The sequence below is a fragment of the Cyclopterus lumpus genome, chromosome 6 (assembly GCF_009769545.1).
Source record: "Cyclopterus lumpus isolate fCycLum1 chromosome 6, fCycLum1.pri, whole genome shotgun sequence".
In the NCBI taxonomy this organism is placed as follows: Eukaryota; Metazoa; Chordata; class Actinopteri; order Perciformes; family Cyclopteridae; genus Cyclopterus; species Cyclopterus lumpus.
Window position 1 is genome coordinate 8,500,931 of NC_046971.1, and position 22,608 is coordinate 8,523,538.

At 41.4% G+C, this 22,608-nt stretch overlaps 2 protein-coding genes and 1 non-coding gene across 3 annotated transcripts; 1 reads left to right on the plus strand and 2 right to left on the minus strand.

Annotated features, from left to right (window-relative positions):
• Positions 1–186: 186 nt before the first annotated feature.
• LOC117732813 (ETS domain-containing protein Elk-3-like) lies at positions 187–8,489 on the minus strand. Its single transcript, XM_034535999.1, has 5 exons — positions 8,129–8,489; positions 4,735–4,943; positions 3,625–4,413; positions 1,737–1,859; positions 187–963 (listed from the first exon to the last, which is right to left on the minus strand). The coding sequence occupies exons 2-5, from the start codon at positions 4,939–4,941 to the stop codon at positions 865–867; spliced, it is 1,218 nt and encodes a 405-aa protein (XP_034391890.1). The 5' UTR covers positions 4,942–4,943; positions 8,129–8,489; the 3' UTR covers positions 187–864.
• Positions 8,490–9,916: 1,427 nt separating this feature from the next.
• On the plus strand, positions 9,917–16,735 carry hal (histidine ammonia-lyase). The gene is made up of 20 exons (XM_034535997.1): positions 9,917–10,257; positions 10,439–10,499; positions 10,735–10,762; positions 10,847–10,921; positions 11,024–11,096; positions 11,206–11,272; positions 11,371–11,408; positions 11,537–11,662; positions 11,801–11,940; positions 12,132–12,179; positions 12,408–12,555; positions 12,658–12,753; positions 13,197–13,255; positions 13,494–13,574; positions 13,754–13,819; positions 13,911–14,076; positions 14,327–14,461; positions 15,691–15,799; positions 15,919–15,988; positions 16,114–16,735. Exons 1-20 carry the CDS (start codon positions 10,011–10,013, stop codon positions 16,243–16,245), a joined length of 1,965 nt encoding a protein of 654 aa, XP_034391888.1. The 5' UTR covers positions 9,917–10,010; the 3' UTR covers positions 16,246–16,735.
• A 1,666-nt stretch (positions 16,736–18,401) lies between these two features.
• trnay-gua lies at positions 18,402–18,489 on the minus strand. The gene is given in 2 exon segments: positions 18,402–18,437; positions 18,453–18,489. It is a non-coding gene; the product is annotated as a tRNA-Tyr (tRNA).
• Positions 18,490–22,608: the final 4,119 nt, after the last annotated feature.

Consider the following 22,608-nt stretch of genomic DNA (forward strand, 5'->3'; position numbering starts at 1 on the left):
CTATCTAACAGTGTCACAAGAGATGTTTTTTTATGATATTCTTTGACTTTAGTTGTCGATAATTGTTATGGGTATGGGATTTCATTGCAGATGCCCTCCCATGTGATCATTTTTTCCATATTAAAGAAAATTAAATCTACAGTTTGAACCTAAATCACATGATCTGGTTTGAGCTACTGTGAAATCTTAAATTTAAAAAGGCAAGCATTCAATGCTTTGTTTATTGAAAATGACAAGACATTCTTCACAATACAAAATTATACAGAATACAAACTGTATACCAAGTCCAGTATAAAAAAAGGAGAACATTACAAGTGTTAAAAGGTTTTCATTGATTTGAAATCTCATCTTCATTAAAAGATTTTGGAAAAGAAAAATAGAACAACAAGGCACAGCCGGTACTATCTGAGAAGCATAGTGCATACAATACCCCACAAGTGAAACAACTAGGTTCACATTGTGATGAACACTCAAGGGAAAAAAAAGATTGCTTATTTTTTTTTTAGAATGTTTTTTTTTTTTTACAAGATTAAACAAACAAGCTCTCTGCACAGAATGAGCGGCCGGCTAGCCTTTTGCAGCTAGCTACACGTCACTACTGTCCATCGAGGAAAGGGTCATGTGGAAATGTGCTGTACTTCATCACAGAGAGCCCGGCGTCTCACAGACATCGCGGCGTATGGCTTTTACCAAGTGCTTTCAACCACTGGAATCTGAAGCAACTCAAGTGCAAAAAAGTGAGGTCACATACCGTCTTGTGGGACTTTACTGAAGCAAAATTAACAAGACGGACAAGAGATTGCTGCTGATAATGACGGTGAGAGTAAGAGATGGATGAAGATGGGCGGTTCACCAAATCCTGGATCAGGATTTGTGAGTGTTGTGGGACAGGAGCAGGGAGGAGGGTGTTCCTTCCAGGTTTGGCAGGGGGACAGGCATGTGTCCGTTCATTAGGCTGGGGAACTGTGGCGGAAGAGAAGAGAGCTGAGCGTTAGCGAGGAGGGGACGGAGGCTTCATGAAAGCGGCTTTCCGGTGAGGAACTGCAGCATCGTCACTGCTCTAGTTTCCTGTTTTTTTTTTTTTTTGTTGTACTCATTGTGCCTCTTCCTTTTTGTCTCTGTCCCCCCACAACAGAGGGAGAAGTCTACATTATTTGTGCACAGAGAATCCGGAATGGTTTGTGTTCGGATGCGGTGTATGTGTGTGTTTCACAAATGAGGAGCAGCTTTTAAACCAGTCCACCCTGTTCAGACTGGCTCCCATGGGCTCAAACAGGAAGTATTCACAGGATTTCCTCTCCCTCTCTGAAACAAGACACCTCTGCTGGACCTGCTTACCAAGTCTCAACTAGTTTCACAACTGTCTGCCATTTTTTTCAGATCTCAAAAACATCTTGTTAGGTTTTATACATGCGTTCTATGGTAAAGCTAGAAGATCAAGAGTGGCACTTGCTTTACACAGGCACTTCATTTTAGTAATGTTAATGTATATGACGGGTATAAAAAAACAAATATAGGTTTCTAGCCTAGCTGCTGACGCATTTCATCTTAAACTCGCCTGAGTAAACATTATGGCAACTGCTGGGATAAATGGCTACTTTGCGCAGCCTCACAACTTCCTCCTCGTTTTTCAAACACTATCAGTAAACAATCATTGTTTTGAGCGCACTTTCCATTTCCTTATTCTGCAATTGTTGTGACCAATGCGTCTACGACACCTGTGTGCGTTTCCTTACCTGAAAGAGGGAGCTGTGGCCCTGCAGACAGGCGGGGCTGAGCGGAGCTACGGGGCTCAAGCTGCTCCAGAAATGGATGCCTGACAACAGCGGACTGTGAGCCAACAGCAAACCAGAGGGAGTCTGTGAGGGGGGGACAGAAGGAGGGAGGCTTCATGTAAATAAGAGAAACCAGTAAAGTGAAATAAAAACACAGATACCCACTGGTTGCAGAGCATTGCTCCGAGGACTTTGGTAATGCGAAACATGCTGAAATGGTAAATGGACGTGTACTGGCATTTGGAAAAACAAACTGACGGAGCAGGAAGGGAGTCTGTGGTTTCTCCCCAGAATACAGGGGTGAGGTGGGGAGGAGGTGGACGGTGGGGGTTGATGCTGATTGTGGGGGGGGGGGGGGTCCTCAAGCACTTAGAACGCTAGCTAGAGAAGAGAACATATGAAATCAATTTCTGCCTCTCTCCCCTGGTCTTGTCTCCCCCTCCGTTTCCCCCTCCCCCTTCCCCTGTGTCACCTCAGAGAAGTGAGCCAGTGTTGCGGAGGGACCCGGCCCTGCTCCTATTATTAATGGAATTATTGGAGCATATGGCATCACTTAGGGCCTCTTCCCCCTCTCATAGGTTTCGACGTGCAGAAGATTCCTGTAAATTGCTTGTTTTCCTCTGATCTCACTTTTTGCACCCTCATAAACAGACGGTGCGAGTGTGGTAACAACGGCTTTCTCAAAGTGTGGATAAAACCTCTGATGTGGCAGAATCATTTTGCTTTGTAATAACTCCAATGTACACGTTATTAACTGCAGTATTAAATACCAGTTGATGCTTGTAGCAGAGCATTTGGGGTTATAACAAAGAACAAAAACAAACCAAAATGCCACAGCTGGATTAATTTGCCTGAACACACACACCTTTTATAATAAAACCTGAATCCACCTTCGAGCGGTCCTGTCCTTTAAGACTCAAACGCAGCTCCTGGATGTACCAAACTGCTTGTCAAATGTACATTTGCTTGTGCACTTTAAATTTCTCAAACTGTATTTTTAGTAGAGACATACTTTGATAAGCCCTGTTATTTGCAGCACATAAACATTCTGGCAGCAATTTGGGCTTTTACCCCACAGAGCTGTTTACCAATTGGATTTGAAAGTTTTAAGCTCTAACCAAACACAGACAATGACTCACAACATTTGTCTAAATTTGCATTTGTTCAAAAGTGTGTCTAATTTATATCTGACATGAAAGTGCCTACGCACATATAACCCTAAAATCATGCCAATTTACCCTTTTCATACCTTTCTCAAGCAGGTATTGGTTCAAGTGACCATTTCAATAAATATAGCAGTAGTTTTTCCACCAACACATGCCAGGCTGTGTCGGAGGTCTCTTGCTGCTCTCAGACCGCTTAAGGGACCCTGACATCATCCATCCTCTCTGTGGCCAGCCAGGCCACCAGAGGGAATTGTGTGATGCTAACATTGGATTATTATTGGTGCTTCAAATGTGATTGGTTCAAAGTGACACAATTTCTATTATCTCTTTAAATTATTGGGAGAGGAAATAAAAGAACTTGTAAACATGTGTCAAATGGTAGCGTTGGGTGTGTAAACTTGTCTGGACGAGATACAGGTGAAGCAGGTTTCAGAGGATGGTGTTTGCAGAACGTATCATGCTAACCTTAATTAACCGCATTTATCCTATTATATCATTGAGCAACATGCCGGGTGACACCTTGAGTTGTTTACCAGTTCCTCAAAGAGCTGACAATTATGACTGTGTCGAACCGCCGGTCTTCTGTCAGGACACGCACACACTCCCCACACAAGGTGACATCATCTGTCCTAGCTGCGCTGCAGAGAGATAGAGTTGTGCATCATTCAGATCGATCATCTCACCTGGGCAGTGAAAAAAGCCGGAGTGAGGGAGCCAGATGGCAGTGCTGGACTGTTGAGGGCGATGGAGCCGATGTCGCTCCCTGCGAGCAGCAGGGACGGGGAGGAGATCTCCAGAGCTTTGGGCTTTTTGTTTTTTGGTGGGAGTCTGTCTCCTTGATAACTACTACTACTAGTAGAGCTACTTCTACCACTGCTGCTGCTCCTCTTCTCAGGAGGATGCAGGGCTCGCTCCCTGTACCCAGAGGAGAGGTTGAGGGGCTGAGCGCTCTGGTCAGAGTCCTCCTCTTCCTCCCTGGCTGCGGGGCTCCAGCTTCGGCCGTGATGGGAGGGTTGGGTGAGGGGAGAAGATGGGGAGCGGAGTTTGGACGACCTGGGGGAGACGTAGGACTCAAGTTTGGCAGAGGGAGGGGAGCTCCTTTCGCTGGTGTTGGTGCCAAAGCGGATGACGGAGCGCGGCTCCTCCTGGTGCTCCCGCAGGGCACGGAGCAGCTCGGGTTGGTTCTGCAGGGAGCTGATGCTGAAGGATGAGTAGAGTCCAGAGCGGAGGTAGTCGTTGCGACACTGCTGCACACCCAGGGCTGCCAGGGTCCTCCTCTGGGCCGCCACCTCCTCCTCTCCTTCCTCTTCCTCCTCGTCCTCTACCTCCACCTCTGATGCCTCTCCTTCCTGAAGGGGAAACCTTCCAGAAGCCAGGCCCATCTCTACCGCTTGAGGGTCCATCTTCAGGATCTCGGGGAAGGACACAAACTTATAGACGAATTTCTGGCCAATCACCTTCTTGATGATGTTCTGTAAAACAGATTAACAACATTAATGATGAGGAGGAGAAAATGGATATTAATCTAAATATTAAATAAAATATTAAAAGAACAAATGTTGATCAACACTGGGATGATGACAGCATTTCAGTCCAGCGAAGACACATTGAAACAACTTTGTGTTAGAGTGCTACATCGCGGCCAGATTTTCACTGAGTGTTTGCCAAGAAAGAGGAAGTGTAAGTGTCTATCAGGGGAGATTGTGGTTTTAAGAGAATGTTACTACACTCCGTTCACGTGCCACCAGCACAGAGGCAGCGCCTGCACATTAACCATAGCCGGTGAAATTCACCTTGTCATAATAGTAGCGCAGGGCTCGGCTCAGCTTGTCGTAGTTCATGTTGGTCTTGTTCTTGCGTAGCCCCCAAAGTTTGGCCACTTCCTCGGACTTGAGGAGCTTGAACTCTCCGTCTGTGGACGTCCAACATATCAGATGCTTGTGGCTTTGGTCGAGCAGCAGCTGCAGCAGGAACTGCCAAAGGGTGATGGCACTGTCCATACCTGCAAGAAGACATGATTAGAGTGAGGGAATATAGTACTCCTCATCAAAGCCCCCTTTGGTTATTTGTAAACTCATATCATAAAAAGGTCTGAGGTTGTACTCTTAAATCATAGACTATGACTTTGACTTTGTATGACATACTAAACTATTTTTTGGCATTTAGGACGATGTAATACAGTAAGTTTTGATGCCGTATTTTAACATACATACAATACTATTATTTGTTAGGACATGCTATACTATGATGTTATGCCATACTAACATAATGACATTCATTCAATATTCAACACTATGCCATTTTTCTATGAAATACTATAATGCCACTTTTTAATGCCATTTCTTTGGATACTATACGGTGACTTTGGCATATTAAGCTTTTTAACGTCCTATGGTTTTCATTACCTTTTTCGCCATACTATACCATGACTTTAATCACATTTTGTATGAAATACTATACTATTCCATTTGTTATGGCATACTATAGTTTTATATTAAAGACATAATATACTATTCATTTTTGATAACATACTATACTATTCATTTTTATGAGGTAGGGGGTGGTGTTCAATTTGAACTAAAATGTAAAAAAAACATTTTTTAAAGAGGGGTGTGTTTATCGGCTCTAAATAAGGTGAGAAAGTGGAGGTATAGACCTTCATGTGTTTTGGCAGGAGTAGCCTGCCCCTTTATGTAAACCTAATGTGATTTATTCAGAGGGTCAAATGGCAACTCTTATTTCTATTTATTTTTTGTGACTTAAAAATGCAACTGATTGTATTAAATGGCCGTATGATATTGTGTCATATACATCATTAAGTTGAAATCGGATCTTGACTTGAACTTTGTGAACTATCGTACCTTTGTCCAAAGAATCCATATAATATTGTATCATGATAAAGCCTGTGATTGACAGCACCAGCGCTTTACTGCATACAGGCCTAACTAGGTGGAAGATGTAGCGCATGTAACATGTGGCGTAAGGAAGAGTAGACCGGTGATGAATAGAACAGTGTGTTTTAAAAGAGTGTAGACTAATGTGGCAGCACAAGAGAAAAAAAAAATGTTAGGAGGAACAACAGCTCAAGCCAGAAATATGCTGCGGTTCAACCTGGCCCTCTCTCCACAGGAAGTATGACGGGCCCAGGGTGGGTTATTCCTTTAATAGAGGAATGTGCAGCCTCAAAACTTCTGTCTGCCTGCTAGGAGCTCACATATTAAAAGTGTGTGTGTGTGTGTGTGTGTGTGTGTGTGTGTGTTTTGGGGGTCTGTTTCTTTCACAGACAGTAACACCAATGTAGTTAAAGTATTTTTCAATTAGTGAAAAGACAGATAATAAATTGGCAAAAATAGTAGATTGGTTAATTGTTGAGTTATTTATTAAGCAAAAATGACAACAAACATTTATGTTGTCTGGCATCTCAAGTCACCTTGTAATCTGAGACACTGTGATGGCCAATTAGGAGAGAAAAATGTAATCAATGATGAAAACAGTATTTGCAGACCTACACCAGAGACACGTGTATAAAAAGCCACAAACTACTGTCACAGACTGTAAGTTGGCATTAAATGCATGATTAGGTTAATATTCGTAGTCTTTACTTACTCTTCAATTAGATATTTTTCAATTTTTGTCAATTTTAGACACCATTTTATTCACCCATTCATTGTTCTTAAGCTGCTTGTGTGAGCAGTTTGGCTTCTTTTGTTAAATAAATTAAAAAACATATCACCATTCCTCAAAGTAAGGCATTTAAAATAAATAAATAAACAAGTTGTTTGGTATCACGCAGCCGTTCATACTGACTGAGTCTCATCTCGTACACTCTGCCATCTTATCTGTGGAGGTGAGGAGCGATAAGTGGCTGATAATAAAAAAACAATGATGACGGACTGGCCTTTTAACCACTAATGATACATATCTCAGGCCAGAGAGGGGAGAGGGAGGGCTGAACTCATTTCCGATACAAGCTGCCCCCTGAGTCTTCTATCTACCATGTGAAACTACAAACCTGTCAAAGTCAGGACTTCCTCCTATTCTACTTCCAAGGACAAATGTCGAGGAGAGGGGATCCCACAGCAGGGGAGAATTTCCCCAGTCCTGCCACACTTCCCACTAACATCCCAGATGGAGAGGGTCCAAAGATCAAATCAGTGTCCCCTTTTCCACGGCTACACCCTTTAAACCAATCTGAACCCAGACCTCTCTTTTAAACACTGAAGCAAAGGTAAACCAATACAGGGCCACTGAGCAGACAGGTCTACAATTAGGCCGGCGTGACTTATAAACATTCAACTTTGCAAGATGCTGCAAATAGCTCAGGAGGGACTTTGAAGCATGAACAAATACCGTAGTTCAGAAATACCTCCCACAGAAATGAGTAGATTTTAAATAGAATCAAGCACAATCTTAGTGATAACCTCACTATATATTAGACTGATATGCCTACCGCACAGAGATGAAAGCCACAACAACGGATAGTTGCTGAGTGAAGCACAGACTTCCTAGGAATATTACATTATGATGGTTCCTAGGAATATTAAATTATGATGGTTTCAGCCGGGGATCAGGAGCCCTGCTGCGGATGCTCGGACTGAGGAGTCTCGCTGTGCGCACAAAGCCATCCAGTGTTGGCTGAACGGAAACTGCTAATGAGATTAGATGGTGTGTGCAGACATTACTTAGCCTTGACTAAATCGGCTCTCTTCCTGTTGGCAGACGGTGGAACATTCAACAGGGGCCCGTAAGAGAAACATCTCCAAACAGCAGCCACGCGCCGTTGTTGCCTCGCTCGTCTTTTGTGTGCCTCCCTTTCTCGGGGAAGGCTACATTTGTGTCCGGGACTTGAACGTCGCTGGAGCCTCACTGTTACGCACAGAGGGCTGGATCCCCATTATGCCCCCACTGACTCATTTTCAAGATGTTGCTTGGACCGGAAGACGGCACAATTGTGTCCTCATCTAATCGTGTTACGTTTATAATCCTGGCTTTAAACTACTTCTTCTCTTTTTTTTCTTTTTTTTAAATACACTGGATCGGAAAAGTTGAACCAACACACGGAGACAACTTCACGGCGAGGATCCTTTACGTGAAGCCAGTGGCTCATACTGCTAATCATGCATTATTACTGTCTACAAGTCAACAAAGCGCAGTTCACAGAAAGATGTCCGTTTATTTTTACGTTACCTGCGATCTCTGACTCGTGTGTGTTGCCTTCCGCGAAACTTTACGGTGAAGCTCGTGCGATTCCTCGTTTTTCCATGCTTACTTCTGGTCTTCACAGTTGTGCTGGACTGAAATAGGATCCTGGGCTTTTTCTTCTTCTGAGCAGGAAGTTGGAGCAGGCAGACACAGAGCCGGCTGACTTCCTCTCCCCGACGATTCCCCAGGCAGTTTGCCGTCTGTGTAAACACACTTTTCCTCCCCTCCTCTTCTCCTCCGCTTGCCCGCTGACGGCCAGCAGTAGGCCTACTGCGCGTCCGCACACATGGTGATACAGAAACTCCTACAGCCCGTAAACTGACGTCATCCCCGCCGCAGGCTAGTGTGATGCGTTCAGGTTCGCCTCGTTAGTTAGAATACTTTCATTTACAGGCCAACAGTCACGTGATTTGAGGTCTTATCCCATTTCGTTTTCCGCGATGATAGAAGATGTATTCAGATCTTCTACTTCGTACAAGTGGTAGTATTACATTGTAAATATACTCGGTTGCCAGTTCGATTATTGCATTCAAAACCGTACTCAAGTAAAAGTACAACAGTATGAGGCATCAAAACATACTTGAAAGTATAACTTTAACGTTGTAGCTGGTAAAGGTATAGGATACTCTTATAATCTTAATTACTTTATACTGCTGAATAGCTCAGTCTATAATAATACACCGTAATTGATAAGTTGATTTATATTTTGGATTATGAATCGTCAAAGTATAACTAAAGGTGGAATTGTATTTATTTTGACAAACTATTTTGAATAGTTTGTCAAAATGAACAATGACTGGTGATTGTCCTATTTATATGAAATGTCAAACAATGACAGAATAAATCCCCTTTAGTTGTTGCATGTCTATAGACCATTTTTTTGGTTACTGCAGGACAGAAGCACTATAATTGAGATGTCACATTTATATTTAAAGTTTTTAATAGGCATTTTTGCCTTTATTTGATATTAGGAACAATATAAAGAACAAAGGGGGCTGACATGCAACAAAAGCATCTGGCATTGAACCGGTGATATACACAAATACCTGGTGTACACCTTTGACCACTTTGCCCTGTGGGACAACACAGAAACATGAACTTTTATGCATATCGATTTAAATAGTTTTGGTAGCATTGCATTAGGCCCCACAGGTTGTATTTGTTAAATATGAGCTTTTGCCATTTGAACTGAATAGATAAACTCTTTGGTCGTCAGTCCATAAGCTTGTAAAATGAGAATATGGCCTCTCCAGAGACCAGCGGTAATGCTACACACACATCAGAGGATCTGAAGTTATAAAATGTTACAGATATCCAACTAAATTTGGGAAGAATTCCTTTTATTCCAATAGAGTTAAATTAAACTAAATTGTGTAGATTGTGATATGTTGATGATGCACGTTAACCGTTGCAGATAACAAGTCATCACTAACATGAATCAACAAACTGAGTTACACATGCTTGTGCGCCTCCTGTAACGTTCACATACACCCACAATGTCTGAGAGCAAATGAAGCCATCATACACTTGATTTTGTTTTCAAACAATAGGTTCGGTGGTTCCACTTTAAGGAACATTGGCTGCACCAGTCAACTAGAAAACAGGCAGCCGATCACGTCACGTTTGGCTCCTTAAACACATGAAAGCCTGTTTTTGTGGTTAAATCACGTGAACGCGTTTGGGTCGATTGGTCGAAACATCTCTGCGACTAACCTGTGGAGGTCAATGGTCTCCAGAGGTGTGACACCGGCGAGGCGTGGCCCCCGAGCGGCGCGTCTGATTGGCGGCTGGACTTGAGGGCGCTGAACGTGGTCCCTCCCGGAGCAGCGAGCAGCGCTCACTGCAGCAAGAGACCCGCCGAAGCGCAATGCCTGGTTTTACGGTCCATATCCGAGATGAGTGGCTGGCGGTGCCCTGCCGGGACACCACCAACACCATCCGGTGGCTCGGACTGGAGGCGCTTAAACGTTACATGAAGAACAAACCAGACAACGGCGGCATCACGGCTCTCCACGACACTCGTTTTGTCGTGCGCAGGTGCCAGGGTTTGAGTTTGTTGGACGCGGATGACACCATCGAGGATGTGCTGGAGGATAATGACTTTGTCGAGCTTGGTAAAGACCGTATGCATATATGAGAAATCACTTAATAAGATTGTTATGACAGTGTTGTCACTTATTGTGCGTAATTGTGCATTTAACGACGATACGAGACATTACATGTAGCCTCGATGTTACATTAATTTACCAAGAGTAAATGTGTACAATGTGTGTTATTAATGTCCTTTACTTACAGCTATTGAAGGCGACACCATGTCTCCTGACTTTATCCCGTATGAGCCTGGAGTTTCTCATCTGTATCCTTGTGCAGTGAAGTTGGTATACATAATATATTTTCTTAAATCAGATTTGAGGTAATACAAGTACATTATTTCCAACTGTGGGTAGCCTTGACCTTTGACAGAATACAATACATATCAGTTCTACATTTAAAAAGATACCATCTATTTTTTTCTTTTAAAATGTATGCAATAAGATACAGTATTGTGCAACATTGTATTGGACGTTATCCTTAATTACTATGTGAAATAGCACAGCAGCATACAAAGAACCCGCAGAGGTAAGTCTATATATTACTCATGTTCTGGTACTAAAAGTGATATGCTATTTTACTGACTACTGTAACTTGTTGCTACTTGTGCAGTATATTTCCTTGGATGGTAACAGCCTGACATCGACAGATCTGGTCAACTTAGGAAGAGGACTCTACAAGATAAAGGTAATGATCAACACATTGTGCCATCATGGCTAGTCTGTGTAATCTTTGACTTTTTAAAAATCTTTGACTTAATGTAACAATTCCATTTGTCAACATTTTCAGGTGACTCCGGAGGCAGACAGAAAAGTTGTGAAATCCAGAGAGCTTTTGGACCGCATTGTCAAGGAAAACAAAGGTAGAATGAATACTTTAAATGCATTGATCTAACTGTTAATAAGCTTCTGATAAAATACGGTATTTCATGAAGTGCATCAAGTTATCTCTCTCTCTCTCTGTTCCTCCAGTTGTCTATGGAATCACAACAGGTTTTGGCAAATTTGCCCGAACAGTCATTCCTGTCAGCAAGCTCAAGTAAAGACTATATTTTACAGTTCGTTTACTTTGACAATGTTAGATCTTCTTTTGGAGAATGAGATTTTTTGTTGTGCTGATGTGTGATTGTTCCTCAGGGAGCTGCAGGAAAACCTGGTGCGGTCACACTCGGCAGGTAATAAAGCTCTTTGTAAAGCTCGATTATTAGTCTAGAACTTAAAATCTCAACATATTCAGTGCTCCTGACAAAGTGCTTTAGGTGTTGCTGTATTTAAACCACCAATGTTATGCTGTGGTGTACAGGTGTGGGAAACCCACTAAGCCCAGAAAGGACCCGCATGCTTCTCGCTCTGAGGATCAATGTTCTGGCCAAAGGGTACAGCGGAATTTCTCCGGAAACCCTTCATGCCATGATCCAAGCCTTCAACGGTCAGCCATCAGCCTCACTATATATTATCAGACCGGGGATATCAGCTTCAGTTGATTGCTGCCAACTTTTTTTTTTCGGGATCACAAGCGGACTGTGAAATGACTAACCTTCATCTCCAACTCACTCTGACCCCGCAGCTTCCTGCCTCTCCTTTGTCCCAGAGAAGGGAACGGTTGGTGCAAGTGGAGACCTAGCACCCCTTTCTCACCTGGCCCTGGGGCTGATGGGAGAGGGGAAGATGTGGTCTCCCAAGAGCGGATGGGCAGATGCCAAATATGTAAGATCGTACAGATATAACTGTCATAATTACTTTTCCACGGTTGTACAACAGAACTTGCTTAATGCTGCAGGAAATGGGCCCTCTGCTTGTAAAGGTGATGGGTAGCAAGGTCCACTAGGAAAACATGTTTGCTTTTTCATGACCCTTGAACTTTTACATGTTTTTTTTATCCTTTCATCTCTGGCCAGGTCCTCGAGGCCCATGGACTAAAGCCAATATCACTAAGACCTAAAGAGGTAAAGTTTAAAACCAACCACGCTCTCATATTTGATTTGCCTGCACTAAAGAACCTGTCCCTGGGTTCACTGGGAATGCATTGTGGTTTCTCCTCAGGTACAGACTAACACTAATAATGTTTATAATTGTAATTATAACACAATAGAGTGCAGACTGCGTTGCATTCTGCCACTGGCTTCTTAAAAGTGGAAACAATGTACATCTCACTCCCAGTATTTCCCTCTCAGGGTCTTGCTTTGATCAACGGGACCCAAATGATCACCTCCCTGGGGGCCGAGGCCGTGGAGCGAGCCCAGGCGATAGCTCGGCAGGCCGACATCATTGCTGCTCTGACCCTGGAGGTGCTAAAGGGAACCACCAAGGCCTTTGACAGTGGTGAGAAGACACAGTGGTGGTGAAGACAAATAAATACTTACCTCAAACTCCAAGATGCTGCGTCTGTTCCATCGTTCCTCATTTGCCCGTCTCATCCTGCAGACATTCATTTACTGCGGCCCCATCCCGGACAGATTGAGGTGGCCCAACGCTTCCGCTCGCTGCTGGACTCTGATCACCATCCATCCCAGATTGCAGGTCAGAGGACAGGCCCGTATTTTAAAAACAGACAAGAAGGACAACGTTATATAATCGTCGCACCAAGTTATTGTAATACATGTAATATCTGGGTAGCATGGTTTCCTCACAGCAAGATGTGTGTCCTGGGTTCAAACCCATCTATGGCTTGAACAGTGAGTAGAGTTTGCATGTGACCGTAATACCATATTGGTGGGAGTTTCCTCCCAACCAAAGTACAAACATCTGTGGGGAATATGTTCTACCACTGTGCAAAGCAGCAGTTTTAGAGCTGGAACACTCCACTGTGGCAGCCCACAGCTCGTAAATATTTAGAATGGTTTAAATGGAGAGGGTGTATCTCCCCAAATGGATTAATAAAGTATAGCTTTTGGTAATATGGCTGCATTGAACTCTAACACATGTAGTACTTTATGTCATCTGGTATTGGTATGTTTTTCTAGAGAGCCACAGGTTCTGTGACAGAGTCCAGGATGCCTACACCATGCGATGCTGTCCTCAGGTAACCTCAAGTTTATTTAAACATCCCAATATCACAAGTTTCGCTGGAGGATTTTACAATCACTACACCCTCAATCATTACACGCTCAATTTGGAAAAGGAAAAAAAGTGGTGGATTCTTTTGTGGTAGAGCCAATGAGTGAAGCAGGGCATTCAGATCTTTAAAAAAAAAATTGGAGTAGGACTGTGCTTAAAGTGTTGAGTCGTTTCTGAGCATACCTTTTTGTTTCTGTACACAGGTTCATGGAGTCACCAATGACACAATAACATTTGTCCAGAACATTATCAATACAGAAATCAACAGTGCCACTGACAATCCTGTATCCTTCTCCGGCATCAAGATGAAAAAACTAGACCGCTACGTGATTCTGGACGTGTCACTTTTGTCTCTGCACTCAAAACTGTAAAGTGGTTCAACCACAAATTCTAGGTTCTGCCACAAAGTTGGATTTGTTATTTGATTTCAAGGTAGATTTGTTTTTCTTAACGGCCATACAAGATGGTATTTGCAGAAAGAGGGGAGACCATTTCAGGTGGGAATTTCCATGGCGAATACCCAGCTAAGGTATATATGTCCGTGACTCGTATAACATTGTTTAATTTAGGTATTTGTTGTACTTTGTTATCATCTCTTATTGCCTTTTCCTTTCTTTAAGGCTCTGGACTTTCTAGCCATTGCAGTCCACGAGCTGGCCTCAATCAGTGAGAGGAGGATCGAAAGGTTGTGTAACCCGTCACTGAGCGAGCTGCCTGCCTTCCTCGTCAATGAGGGAGGACTCAACTCAGGCTTCATGATCGCTCATTGCACCGCTGCTTCCTTGGGTTAGTGCGCAAAAAGATACACTCAAATTAAGCATCAGTGAATGTGAATTATGTGTTACTTTATGTTGATTAAAACAGCTGTCGGTTGAATTAAATAGGTTTTAATATTGACTGATGAATTTCAGGTAGAATAATTCACAAAAATATATATCGTGCGTTATTTTAAAAACTGCTTTTATCGTATCAATTTGTATTTACATCCCGTTTTAGCATGAACTTTAACACTAATCTCTGTTTTTACACGGTCTAGTTTCAGAGAATAAAGTTTTGTGTCATCCATCGTCTGTGGACTCCTTATCCACCAGCGCTGCCACAGAGGACCATGTGTCCATGGGAGGCTGGGCTGCGAGGAAGGCCCTGAGGGTTGTGGAGCATGTGGAGCAAGGTAACAATTATTGCTATTAATATTTAAACATCCTATTACAGTAATTATAAGGCCCAGATAAGGGGGCCAATGCTAAACACAGCAATTACATTAACAAAATACAATTAAATCTAATGTAAGTACCATGGACTTCAGAGAAGTTCTTTCCGCTGGCATCAAATAAACTAAATGACTGACACACAGCATAAATGACTAACTTTAAAGTGATAACAAAATAAGTTACACAAGCTGCTGCATAGTTCAGTTGTATGACGTTCAATGGTCTTTTAAGTATGCTTCAAAAGTAACAAGCAAAAGAAAAAACATGGAGATTGTACCATTAATGCCTCCCAATTTACTTTCTGTATACCACCAATTTCCATCAATAAATAAATAAAACAAATGAAAAAAGTAATAAGCAGCTACGTCCAGTTTCTGGTGCCTCTGCCACAAAAAAGTGCAAAAGGTAATAAACAGCATTGAAAATCATTGCAGTGTTAAACCAACTGTGGATAAAAGTGCATGAACAAATATTTGCATGCTTGTAAATGAAAGCTCATCAAGTGGTTATAGTGATTAACTGCAAAACTACAGGTTAAATCAATGCCTCTCTAGATATAATTCTCTTAATTTTTTGTTGAGTAAAAATATATAATCACAAGAAAACGATAAGATACAATGTTGTGTTGGAATAGACTGAAAAGCTTAAATTAACAGCTAATTCTGAATTTTAACAAAAGTGTAGTTTAGTGTATCGAGTTTTTTGTTTGTTCAGTGGCTGATATACATGGACATGTAACTTACATGAAATTCTCTTATGATTTTTCAAAAAATATAAAATTACAATTGACATACAAATTCAAGGATTGGATGAACTGAAGTACCTTCAACGGGCTCCACAATCTCTCCTTAAGGAAGACAGATCAGAACATTTAGAACTAAATCCAAAAGGAGCGGTGAAGTCTTTCTAAAGCCACATTTGTCAAATGATGGTGCGACATAATTCAACGTCCAGTGCCTCACGCTGTATGATCCACTCTACTGTGGTCAGTGTGCAATGCTGGCTCCAGCAACCTCACTGCAAAACACAGGATCGGCATTCAACACAGATCAGATGTTGTGTAATGTTTTCATTTTATGACCACAAAAAGATGACACACTTAAAAAGATATTTTATAATATACTATTCTTTTATGAATTAACTCAATATGTGATTATGAAATTGTCAAATCTAATTTTTGTTTCATCAGTTCTCGCCATAGAGCTGTTGGCAGCCTGTCAGGGCATTGAGTTCCTCCGCCCACTTCGTACCACGACTCCATTGGAGAAGGTCTATGAACTTGTGCGCAGTGTGGTCAAGTAAGTCAAACAGATGTGACCAAGGTTCACAACTTTTAAGTCCACTGAAATTATGTACAGGATAGTTAATATTTATCCACTGTTCCACTTCTGACTGTTAACTGTTCTGCCATGACCAGACCGTGGATTAAAGACAGATTCATGTCTCCAGACATTGAAGCTGTTCACCGTCTTCTACTTGACCAGAAGGCAAGTGACACATTTCACAGCCGCAGTTAAAATGAACATTGCTTCCTACGCATGCACATATAAGGTCCACTGGGATGGAAATGGACAACATTTGATTTTCAATATGTTTATATTTTTCAACTCAGGTGTGGAATGTGGCCAAACCTTACATTGACAAGTATAAGACGGAGTACATCCCTGAGTCCCGTCCCGTCTCTCCTACGGCCTTCTCTCTGGACTCTCCGGCAGCGCCGAGGAAACGTGTTCGCCTTGAGTGAACATGGCCGATGACTAGAATTAAGAGCATCCATTAATGTGATTTTTTACAAAGATTGATTTGAGGAGCCAATGTTGTTTTGACCCTTTTAAACTAAACTCTTACTTGATATCTAACATTTTTATTCCATGAGCATATTTGATCATTTAAGAATTGAGTATTTCTCTAGTAATTATTGGGTGTTGAACACATTATATATATATATATATATATATATATATATATATATATATATATATCTCACTACACCACACTAGAGTTGTATTTATATAAACCTTTGTTGTTCATTTAAAATGTGCCTAATTGAGTTATTGCCACATGACTACCTCATTAACTGCACCATTTTCACATCAAATAGTTTTAATGATGTAAAAACAAACATTACTATGATTAAAGGCTTTCTGTCCTGATGGAATTATGTGTAATCTAAAATGATTGTCATCTGTACATTTCCATCTTAGACAACGCAACAATAAAAGTTTAAAAAGCTGCATTCTTTAACGATTTGTATGATTATGCAATTCCTCCTTTCTGGACTATTGGCATTTAGGTGGTTGACAGAGAAATGGCTTTACTTATTAATACACTAACGTATTTCTGGTTTGTTATTACAGTATGTCAAGATTACTTTTAGTAGTAGTTGTGGGAGAAGTATACTGAAAGTATTAGTTGCAATAGCAGTATATATTTAAATGTTACTTTCCACCACTGATATTATCTTTATATGTTTAATCAAGTACTGCACTCGAGTATAAATTCAATGCTCTTCACTTTTGTTACATTTTTTTTGCCATTCCACAACATTTCAAAGGGAAATATTTGACTTATTCTAATACTCCCTTAAAGCAACCATTCTTCCCAACAAGTACTTTTACTTCAGGTATATTTTGCAGATGATTTTGTATATTTGTAATATTTTCACAGAGCAGTAATGCTTCTTTTTTTCCACCACTGGGTAATTTTACCATAGGAAACCTATGTGAAATAAGATCATAAAATAGAGAAGACCTATAAAAAGGGGTTGGCAATAGTTCAAAATGTAAAACGCTGTGCAGCTACATGATATGAAAAGGGATTGCAAACAAAACCCCATAGGAATAAAGCATAGCAAGCCAATGTATAAATATATTTCTTATTTAGGTGAGCGTGAACAAACCAGTAAACAGACAGGATTGCGTTATTGGGTTTACATCCACACTGCTTTTGTGTGCTGAACCTCAGGGAAGTAAGTGTCACGTAAGCTTCCGGGTCCAGATACACAACACCTACCTGCCCAGACGGATAAGCCACTCTGCCACCTTGAGGTACTGTGGTGAAAAACCTGAGGAAGATAAAGTGCAAAAGCATGATTGGTAAACATGGTAAACATAAGGTTAACAGATAGTAGCACAGGGGCAGAAGTATGTTGTGCCCAGAAATAGCTACAATTTACAATAAAGACTTTGTCATTTTGTCCTTAACAAGTTCATTTGCTGCAATCTTAGCCTTTTCCAAACACATATCCTCAAACAAGAACAGCTGAAATTAGGTTTTAAACTTGAATGAACCAACGTTGACAATGCATGAAAGGCAAAAGGTTTTTCTACAGGCTATAAACTACACTGTTACATGCAAACATATAAAAAGGTAACATCAGAATAAAAACATTTCCAATATCATTGCCTACAGTTAAGACCCGTATTAAAAGTGTTTAAGCAAACATTTGTGCGGCCTAATTTACAGTAATTTATATCTAAATGCTCTCAGACGGAATACCAAACCTGAGATTGTGGCAAAACATCCATTCATCCATCTAATCAATATATAAATAAACCAATAACCCCATATAAAAAGGTCGTAGATGTTTGGAAGAACACAATACAAACTTTATAAAACATGTATAGTTGTTGTAGTTATGATATTACAAATTATTAACATTTGACGTAACGTTAAAAACCGTATGAGGCTATATCATTTTCAGTTAGCCCCATGTTTTATGGGTAACGTTACTCACAACTAAATAAACTAAATAAAATAAAAAAAATCACTTTCTACCTACTTTAAGTTTAACAAGAAGAAAAATAAGCTAACCTAAGGAACTATAAGTAATCGCAGAAACAACTTACAACTGTTTACGCTACAAATGTACGTACAAAATATTGAGAAAAAAAAATGGTCTCCTTCGAGCCGGATTTGAACCAGCGACCTAAGGATTTCAGCTGTGAGCCACTACAGTCCTCCGCTCTACCAACTGAGCTATCGAAGGGACAGTTCACTACGATCAAATGCTGAAGTCAAATATCACGATGCCACGACGTCGACTGAAACTCTCTTGGAAGAAATAAACTGGGCGTCTGTCGCCAGGATTTAAACTAAACCCTTCAAATTGCACACGGACATTAATGCTAATTACTAAAGTAACCGTTGAAGTAGCGGCTAACGTCAAACTGCGGTTAGTTTCCGTTAATCTTAAGGTACAACTACGCACCGCGTTTTGCAACAACACGTGTGGGTATAATCGCACATCCTAATTTAAACGAAGACTCCGCAAAAGATAGGAAAACTAATAAACCAACCGCCACCCACACGTGACCTTACCGTTTGTTTCCCTGTACCCAGACACACACACAGGTGTGATAGATATCACAGTGATTAGAGGAGGATGACTTGCCATTTCTTAATTTGTCTGAAACACCAACATTATTTGTATTTATGAATAATGTCATAACTGTAGTCCAGCAAATACATTGTACTTCCTGCACGGCACCCATATTGCTGCATTGTTCCTAAATGGAGTAGCTTCATTGAAAAAGATAAAACAAAATCCCAATGTATACCACTAGGTGGCAACATCCCCCTATTTTCTCCTTTAATCACTGCCCCTACTGAGATATATAATTACTTTCTTGAGAATTAAATGTGGGATCAGTTAAAATCCTCCAGTTCAGTTCATCTGAAGTGCAGAGTGTGTGCTTCACTTTGGGATCTTGTCCAGGGTTTGAGTATTAGTTGAGTATCAGGACAGATGATTGCATTGTAATGTTGTATCACAATCCTCTTATGCTCCCGTGTCAAATTGACAGATCATGATTGCTGTTAGTTTGACTATGATCTCAGAATTCATAAACTGAAACAAGAAGACAAGTAAGAACGGATACTTTAATCCTGCAAGGGGACATTAAATTTAAACATACAAGTTTAAACTATTCCACACAGCCCGTCTAACTAAACCCATTCACAAGAGGGGGGAAGTACATTCTCAGAAGATATTAGTATCAGTAACAGAAGAGGTACAGTGCTCTACTTTATGTGAATATTTATATGTCCTTCCACTTCCTGCTTCTACTTCACTATATTTCAGAAGGAAATATTGTATGTTTTACCCCAGAACATTTATTTGAGGACTTGAGTAGATTGTTACTTTGCAGACATTCATGAAACATAATTTTATAAAACATATGATGCATTGAGTGACACCCACCAGTATACAAAATTGTTAAAATCCCGCAGCTACATTACAATGTTTCTTACCCATTGATAATATAATAATCTAATACAATAATATAACATTCTAAAGGAATGAAGGACACAATTAATATTTTGTATTATGATTTATTTTGCTTTGTATACTTAATATATGTCTTTTCCTGAGAACATATGCATACTTGTGTCTTTCACTTGTAGTATTTCTGCATTTCGGTATTTCTACATTGACCTTTTAAAGGATCCTAATGAGAGAGGGTCATTGAGATGTAAACTGAAAATCAGTGAGCGTAGAGCAGAAAAGTGACAACGATAATTGCTTTCAGCGAAGGTTTATTAAAGGCTTGTAATGTTAAAGAGAAATGGTTGCTGTCAGCCAAAATGAAAACATATCATCTTGTCCCGACCTGTCGGACGGAGAGGCGTGCGTGTTACATGTGTAGCTGCTTCAACATACAGTGCATTACAACAACAGACATGCAGCCTAAAGCAGATCTGTGAGGCGGCCGACATTCCTCTCATAGCGAAGCAGGTTCCAATCTTCTCCATCCCTTCGTGAGATTATCATCCTGTCTGCCCCTCAAGTGAGAATCCACGGGGAGCTACTTAACCTCACCCGCCTGAGGTAATGAAAGGTCTAAAAGGTGGGTCTTCAAGACATGTGACCATCAATCATAACCGCTAATAGACGGCTTCGCAAGACAAACTTCATGTTTATCCTCAATCTAGCACCACTTTTCCAATGTTTTATGGGTTGTTTTTTTCTCCGTTAAAGTGCGTTTCAGAGCAGTAAATACTGGAAGAAAATGGAACATTAGAGGTGGAATTTTCTCTCCGTAATGGAGCTATTTTCTCCGAGCAAAGTTTAAGCTGGGAACGGCCCGAAGGCATCCTCATGATTAACATCTGCCAGCGGTCTTCAATCTGCTTCCCAAGGTCGCCATGTCTGTCACATCCTCATGGGCCAACCCATGTGACCCATGAGGCCCTTTGAAAGATTTATGCCCTCAGTGCTTTGCATTGCACCACACTGAGTACAATGGAAAACTGTTTTCTTTATGGGCTGTCTTGCATGGGCATTTCCTAATGAGCCCTGCACAATGAAGATCAAACACTCACAACACTCTGACGTTGTGCCGGCCACATCATGTGTCCCATTTCAATGTCACGTGCCAACTCCATAAAGTATACACCATAAGTATTTTTTCAAAAGATTAGTGTACTGTAGCTCTTTTTATTGTATACATTTGTGCCGACGGGAAATGACAGAACCTTGTGTGTGTTAATAAATGTCAAAAGAGCTTTTACTGTGTAACACAACTAGCAAGTGAAAATGTATTTCACTTGTGTTGGTGGGGCTCCACCAATAGTGATGATACAAGTGAGATCTGCTTTTTCAGCCATCACCTGTCGGATACAGGAACTCACACCTGTGGTTTCTACAATGTCTGTTTCCTCTCCCCCTGTTCGTGCTACTGTACGTCTTATTTGTCCTTTTATTCATGCCCTGTGGCAGATGACATTACACAGGTTCACTTTAACCCACTGTGGGTTTTCCGTTACGCTCCCATCACACAAAAATATTAACTGGGACACATTCGCCTGCCTGTCTTTCATGAAGGTGAAACTCCCACGTTTCCCCTGTTTCTGTATGCGCTCTCAAAACCAGGCTGGTGCTCGGTCATCTGTTGAGTCTTTCCTGTGTGAGTGCGTCGAAAGGTGCCGTGAAACATAAGAGTATAAACTTCCTGAAGTGTCTGGATGGAGTAGGGGTTGAGGCGGTGAGGGGAATGTTTGTGGAGGCCTTTGCGCTAAGAAGTATCAAGAGCCGTTCAACTGTTATCATATAAATAATGTAACTAACACTGTGAATGCCAAATGATCTCATCGTGGGAAGAGTTGCATTTCAGGAACTAATATTTACAGAACGCAGACCCTGTTTCAATTTTTGTTGTCATTTCAGATCAAACCATCTGATAAAACTGTGTGTGTGGAGAATGTTATGGCTAGGAACAGGCAGACAGATAGCAGCGATAAACGTCGTCAACATGGAATGAAGCGCATGGAAAAGCAGTGACAGAAGGTGTTTGGAGCCTGTGGGCAAGGCACCTATACCCTCCTGGCCTGGAGCATGTCTGGCTTTTTGTCTGGCTTTTACAGGAGAGTAGGCAGATGACTTGCAAGGGTTGAGACGGTTCAGTGAGCTTAAGGTACTAGGTGACATGGCAGCTTGAGGAGGGGGCGGGGGGGGGGCACTATATCCTTTTACAGTCTGGAAATAAAGCAGGCCAGCGGTGGTGGAACGGCCTCACGTCTATCATCTTATTGGGCAATTAGATGACAATGTCACAGCAGCACTGTTGGCTGCGGAGGTCCTGCACCAGACGGTTATCACGCAGGGAGGTATTTTAACACGAGAAGAGTATTTGCTCCCAATATTTCACATGTTATTGAACTAACCCCTGCCTAACGTTATCATAACTGACCATTTCTGCAGCACTCCCACATAGAAACACGAGCCAGTGGCTGTTTAATCGTAAAACTCTGTTACACAACTTTAAAAAAAATGACAAACAACTGGATTTAAAGAGAGTAAAGGATCTTTTTTTTTTTTGTCACGTACATGTTGCTTTCATCCTGCCAGAGGAATACACTGCACACTGGCCGGCATTAGACATCCTTCCTCTGCAGCATTCTTCACGGGGACTCCTGGGATTTGAGGATTGAAAAACATGCAAGTGATGTACAAAGAGTACCGCTCAAGGTGCATCACCCCCTCGCCCCGGCGGATAATCGGGAGACAAGCGAAATAACCCATGCAAATCTATAAACACGCAGGCATGAACCCTGTCCCCTTTAAAGAGAGGAGACCCGTCACTGTGACGAGAGTAGCAGTATTCAA